This window comes from Vigna unguiculata, chromosome 3, assembly GCF_004118075.2.
Source record: "Vigna unguiculata cultivar IT97K-499-35 chromosome 3, ASM411807v1, whole genome shotgun sequence".
NCBI classification, from domain to species: Eukaryota; Viridiplantae; Streptophyta; class Magnoliopsida; order Fabales; family Fabaceae; genus Vigna; species Vigna unguiculata.
The window spans coordinates 53,837,530-53,844,633 of record NC_040281.1 but is presented as its reverse complement, the minus strand read 5'-3'; the positions used below and the strand labels follow the sequence as shown (position 1 = coordinate 53,844,633).

At 31.9% G+C, this 7,104-nt stretch overlaps 1 protein-coding gene across 1 annotated transcript; it reads left to right on the top strand.

Moving 5' to 3' along the window:
- The first annotated feature begins 4,524 nt into the window (after positions 1 to 4,524).
- Positions 4,525 to 6,897, top strand: LOC114176104. The gene is made up of 2 exons (XM_028061036.1): positions 4,525 to 4,733; positions 4,872 to 6,897. Exon 2 carries the CDS (start codon positions 5,081 to 5,083, stop codon positions 6,773 to 6,775), a length of 1,695 nt encoding a protein of 564 aa, XP_027916837.1. The 5' UTR covers positions 4,525 to 4,733; positions 4,872 to 5,080; the 3' UTR covers positions 6,776 to 6,897.
- The last annotated feature ends 207 nt before the right edge of the window (positions 6,898 to 7,104 follow it).

The window sequence follows — 7,104 nt, the reverse complement described above, 5'->3', positions numbered from 1 at the left end:
AGTTACTTTTAATAAAGCTAGCAAAAAATTATTTTTTTTTATTGTTATACAGAACAGTCCTGTTTGAATCCACACGACAAAAAATACCAAATTTTTTAATTTTTCTTTGGTTTCTTAAATTTTTTATATTTTCTCAATTTGAATACTTCAACGTATTTTATTTAAATAATTCTTACATTTTTATTTTATTTTTAAAATGATTTTATTTATCGTGAAGTCTTAGTTTGACATAGAAAATTTAAATATCATATGTCTTATTTGTAAGCGTTCATCACTTAAAATAAAAGCAAATTATTAAAATGAATAAATAGTACAGTTAAATATAAATGTATATTTTGAAATTTAAAATATTTTCCTTATATTTAATTCTTACATATTTATTTTATTTTTAAATTGATTTTATTTATTGTGAAGTCTTAGTTTGACATAGAAAATCTAAATATCATATGTTTTATTTGTAAACGCTCATCACTTAAAATAAAATCATATTATTTAAATGAATAAATAGTACAGTTAAATATAAATGTATATTTTGAAATTTAAAATATTGTCCTTATATTTAATTTATATATTTTTCTTTTAATAAACATATTTTTCTTAAAATTAATATTTTAAAATGAAAATACTTTTATATTAAAAACTTGAAATTTTAAATGCATAAATTAATGTTTTTATGTTTTTTTATCTCTAAGATAAATATATATTGACATGACTAACGAATTTTTTTTTCTTTTTTTCCAAACAAATTTTAACTTAAAAGGAATTTTAAAATTAAATTAAATACAAATTATCAAATCATAAAAACTTCGTTTTTAAAACTTTATTTTCACTTTAACTTATAAAAGTACCTTTTAAGTGAGAAAATGAAGTTAGACCAACATGGTCTAAGATTTTATTTCCTCTTATACGTGTAACTATGATTTTATTTCCAACGATTATTATATATGATAAATTTGTTGATTTTATACTTTTTTTTATTGGAAATGTCTGTAGAAAGCATTATGAAAATGCTTATTCTTCACCTGTACTGAGAACTTCATTCTTAACTTTTTGTTATTTTAAATTTATAAGAATCGAACATAAAAAAATTCATTAAAGAATTCAGAACTGTTTATACACACTATTCTTTTAGATTAACTCTTTAATTTCAAAAGTCTCAGCGTATATAACATATAATTTTATGCGATGTTTTAATGACAGTAAATGTATCTGACCTGGCTTTCATCGTTTTCACCTGCATTATGGATTCTCTGTTGTACTATGCATATGACACGTATGAATATAAAAAAAAAAAAAAAATCTATACATTCAAATGCTTTGAAGTTTTAGGTTAGAAGTAATTCGATCTCTGGATTGGACTTATGTGATATTTATATATATAATTTTTTTCTAGTAATTTTTATCTGAAAAAAAGTTATTAATCTTATTAGAGTCGATTATTCGTCATGCTAACCGTTTAGACGTTGTAACTAAGATCAGTTTAATTATATATTTTTATTAAATTAATTATAATATATTTATATCAGAATAAGGTTTTTTTTAATGTTTTATCAATGAATAATTTCAAAACAAAATATGCAGGTTGATAAAGTTAAAAGTTAGAAATTCAATTTAAGCATCTATTAAAAAGAAAAGAATTTGGATGTAAAAATTCGTGTCCATTTTCTCATTTTCTTGATAATTAGAATTAAATTTTATTGTTTTAAATCATTTTTAATAGTACAAAGAAAATATTTTTTTTCTAAATACATATATAATTTATAGAATTACGTTAATAATTATATTAATTATATTGATTACTTCAATACAAAAAAAATCAAAATTAAAAATAATTAAAATTTATTGGAAATAAAAAATATTTTAAAAAAATAAAATATCAACTTTATTATCTATTAAAAAAATATTCAATTAAATTAATTATAAATAATTTTTCAAAAAGAAACATAAAAACTGAATTTTAAACAAAATTATACATTATAAAAAAATTAATTTAAAAATAAATAAAAATATCTCATTCTTAAATTTATTTTAAAAACGTCTTTGAGACCTTCAACTTATGCCACCCCAACTGATAACAACAACAAAATACAACACCATCACAACTATAATAATAATTAATTTATATAAGTCAAAGTTAAATTATATATATATATATATATATATATATATATATATATATATATATATATAGGAATGTCAACATACATATAGGGTATGGATATTAGCTCTACCATACCCTATCTGTTAGGGATGACAAAGAAGGTCAATCCGGCCTGTTTTCACCCGTAAAGTGCAGGTTAGGTTGGACCGTCCCACAATTTACTTTCGGGTTTATTTTTCTGTCCCGCATTTGTGATGAGTGAATTTTTTTTTTGTGTTGAGCAAAATACTTTTTTTTTAATAATAATTGATATTCATTTTCTATCGAAATAATTCCAATTAGTTTATCGAATCAAAGACAATAAAAATAACAACGAAGATTATAGCTAAAATACAATAGTAACATGTCACCTTACAAAACATCTACTTAAAAATGCATAAAAAGATATTTCATATTAAAAAACTAAAATCATTATCTTATATACAATGATTATACATAAACATAAACATAATAATAATAATAATAATAATAATAATAATAATAATAATAATAATAATAATAAAAGGAACTTAAAGAAATAATATGATGAATGATGTGAGAACTAAAAAATAGAATATATAATTTTGTAAGCGAGCTAGCGGGCCAGCCCGCCCCGTCCCACCTTTAGCATGCGCGGGCTGCGGGTCTATGCAGAGTGGGTCATTACGGGCCAGCGGGTTCAACATCCTAACCCACCCCGCGTTTTTTTGTGCGGGTCAGCCCGCCTGACCCGTCCCGAATTTGTCATTCCTACTATTTGTTAGATAAATATCTACCCCGTATTTGTATCGATATTTGTCAGTTTTCCGTTATCTGGGTACCCACCTAATTTTTTAATATCTATGGATATTCACGAGTACTTGTAGGTATGTACATAAAAATAAAAATAAATATTTAACAACATATTTTAATCGTAAATTCAAATAAAATACAATACAAAACATTCATAAATTTTAAATAATGTCCAAATAATTCATTTAAATAGTGTTGAATGAAAGTACAAAGAAATAATTTTTTTTAAAACTAATTGATAAAAAAATAACTCATTCAAAATCAATATCTTAATATTTTAATCATTTTTTTTTAATTTAAAGTAGAGTATAGTGGATACGGGTATCCACGGATACGAATACTATGATACTCATACTCATCTCGTTAATACGCGAGTATTAAAAATACCCGTACCCACGAGTATTCATTTACAATGTTCATTTCATACCCGTTGCAAGTTTTATCCGTAGATACTTGCAAATACGAATTTTTTTGACATCCATATATATATATATATAATTAAAAAAATTCATAACTTTAGTATTTTAAAATTTTAATTTAAAAAAAAATCTCAATAATTTACGTGAGTTAGACAGATATATATTTGTAATTTCTAATGAAAAAAAACATCACAACTGAAGTAAAGAATCTCATATTACATTTTGTAAATTTCAATGCTAACAGCAATTAGCAATTTATTACTCTCCACATAATAGAAAAAACGCATCACTGGTTTTCAGGGGGTGTAGGTGGGGACACACCAAAAATTTTATCCATTGAAAATACTCGAAATGACAACGACCCAAAATTATATGATTTTAATCATTTATGTGTAACGTCAATATTGGAAATCGATCCTTCACCAAATTATCATTTTTCTCATACTTTTATTTAAGAGTTTGTACGTGTGATATGAAAGAAAATTCAAAAACAGGAAACACCCAGACCCAACATGTTTGCCTTCAACTTAATTACAAGGCTGAATTAGCATTCTTTACTAATACATACTCCAAACAATTAAATGGCTTACAATTTTTATCCAACTTCTTACTCTGAAATGCAATTTCAGAGTCCACCTAACCAATTTAAACAATTCCTGTCATGCCAAGAGAATTTAGCTGTATCTTTGTTACCCTAAAAAAAAATGACATTTACAAAAATACTAATAATTAACAAACATTGGTGATAAAAATTGAATATTTAAGAGAAGGTGCATGCGAAGCGACTAAGGGGAATAAGAAGTTGAAAAATAGTTTTGGTTTACGAAAGTGCCCTCAAAACGTGCCTCCTCAATCAGCCAAAGAGAGAATCAGGAAACAGTGGGCATAGGAGCAGGCTTTGGATAGCATAGAGGGTAAGACTGGGCCCCACTTCTAAATCTTTTTCTAATCCTTCAAATAAAAACCATTCACTAATGGAAAGTCCAAAGAATAACGGCCGGAGGGTGGAACCTTTCACTTGAAGAGTGTGAGAAAGTGAGTGGTGGAAATAGCAATAGCAATAGCAATAACAATAACAGTAACAGCAACCATTTCATTTCCTTAATAGCAAGACAAAGGAAGGAATAGTTGGGGTTGGAGTTAGTTTTCGTAGGTTCCTCAGCTGTTGGATGCTGACGTGGACACATGCTCCGCCGTTGGATTAGGAGTGGAGTAGTATCATGAGTTGAGTACACGTGCTGCTATCCTCTTTTTTATCTTTGCTTCCATGCATGGATTTCTCCTCCAAATATAGTCAAGTGGAGAGAAGAGAGAGAAATCATCTCTCTCCCTGTTTTTCTCCTCTCTTCCCTTCTTCTTCGCCATCATCATTGCCAACAAAGGTAACACAACATACCACCACACCTCTTCAACTTTTCATTTTTTTCTTTCAAATTCAACTGACCAAAACAAAACCCTGCTTCTTCTTCTTCTACTACTTTGCTTTCCTTTGCTTCACTTCTCCTCTTTTTCTGCCTTAGATTTGCAAATTTTGTGGGAACTCCAACAAGATGCAGCTTTTCGCACTTTCACATCAATAATCTGATCTGGGTCTCGTTACTTGTACTTTTCTTCTTCTCTGATTGGCGTCACGAGATCGATGAATTCAGCATTCCTGGACACTCTCTGATTCCGCCTCCAATCAACACCCAACCAACCCTTTTGCTTCACTGATCCGTCACCGAATTCAATGGAAGCAGATCAAATTCAAGAATTCAAACACGCGTGCAAGTTCTGCGGCAAGTGCTTCCCTTGTGGCAGATCCTTGGGGGGTCACATGAGGTCTCATATCACCAACTTGTCGTCGGAGGAAAAAGAAAAGCTGCCGGCGAGGAAGCTTTTTTCGTCGTCTCTCAACAATGATGGAGACAAAGATTCCGAAGCTGCTGCAACCAACGCTGGCTATGGCCTCCGAGAGAACCCCAAGAAGACTTGGAGAATCTCGGATCATTCGAGCGAAGACGCTTTGGTGTTTGACAAGTTCTGCAAAGAGTGTGGCAAAGCCTTCCACTCTTGGAAGGCCTTGTTTGGCCACATGAAATGCCACTCCGAGAAAGAGAGAGTTTCTAACAGCTTGGAAGATCAAGATTCGTGGACTAATGCTAAGGTGGTCATGGATAGTCAGTCTGATAACGAAGCAACTGCTCCGAATAAGAGAAGAAGGTCCAAGAGAAGAACAAGGTACACCGTTGCTTCTGCTGCAGCAACTTCTTCGGTTGTGTCTTTCGCCAATCCTTCCTCTTCTCTCTCTGAGGTTGAGCAGGAGCAAGAAGAGGTTGCTATGAGCTTGATGATGCTCAGTAGGGACGTGAGTCCTTGGAGTGGTCCTCATTCTGTTGCCGAATCCTCTGACAACAACTCTGCTTATTTCGAAGCTCGATCTTCAGCTCGAACTAATCTGGTTGCCAAATTTGATGGCACCACTAACTTCACGCCTAACACAGCAACAATGATCAAGCAAAGTCATGATAAGTGGGAGGTTGGCAATTCGGAAAATCCCAACTCAATCAGAGGAAAGAGTTCACAGCGTTTGACTACTACTGTGGAGACTACTGAAAATGGATTTGGAGCGAACAAAAGCGGAGTTTCCAGTAAAGGATATGAAAAGGTCAACAACTCTGAGCTTCAGTATGTGTCTGCATTGGAGGATTCAGAAGGGGAACATGGGAGGAGCAGAGTCAATGAACCAGAATCAATTTTATCAAAGTCCGCTACTACCGGCAACAAGTACAATTCGATCAAGACAAAGTTTCTCGGTTCTGAATTGAAGTCAAATAAGAACTGTGTCGACAAGGCTTCAGAACCTGAATCAAGCAAGAACTCTCACAAGAGAGGCAAGTTTGAGTGTACCACTTGCAATAAAACCTTCCACTCATACCAAGCTCTCGGAGGCCACAGAGCTAGCCACAAGAAGATCAAGGGCTGCTTTGCTTCGAGAAATGAGAGCAGCGAAAACAGCATTGAAACTGATCTCTCTCCTGATCCAATAACAACCGAACGCAAGCTCATGAACAACACTGACCGTGAGTATCTGGGGGAACACCAACAGGGTGCTGGTTTTCATGATGAGGTGGAAAGAGTTACTGAGTCCAAGAAGAGCAAGGGGCATGAGTGCCCAATTTGCCTCAAAGTTTTTCCATCAGGCCAAGCCTTGGGTGGGCATAAGAGATCTCATATGACTGGTGGGTCTGAGAGTAGAAACTTTCAAACAGTTGTAGTTCAGGAACCAGTGGCAGAAATCAGGGACTTCCTTGATCTTAATCTCCCTGCTGCTACTGAGGAAGAAAGCAATAGTCATGCTGACTCTAACAGACCCTGGTGGGTAGTACAAGACAACCACAACCACAACCACAAGCAGGAGGCACTGGTAGGCCTGATCTTATAGCCAAAGGTGACATAGTGTATTCTATCGGTGCTGCTACTTCAGAGTGAAGATTCAAACTGTATAGAGATGTTTCTGCATTCATTTCATTAATTCTTTACAGGATATGTGTCTTCTTCTTCTTCTTCTTCTTCTTATTCTTCTTCAGGGTATTCTGTTTTTGTTCAGATTTTTCAAGTAGCTCATAACACACTGTTCTCTTAATTTTATTTTCCTGGTGCCATATGTTATTGGTAGAACAATTTTCAGTTCAGAAAAGTTCAAGCTCACTGTTTTGGTTGTTTTTGAAAGTTCAAGAATTCTAACTGATGCATTTGAGAGAGTTAATTATA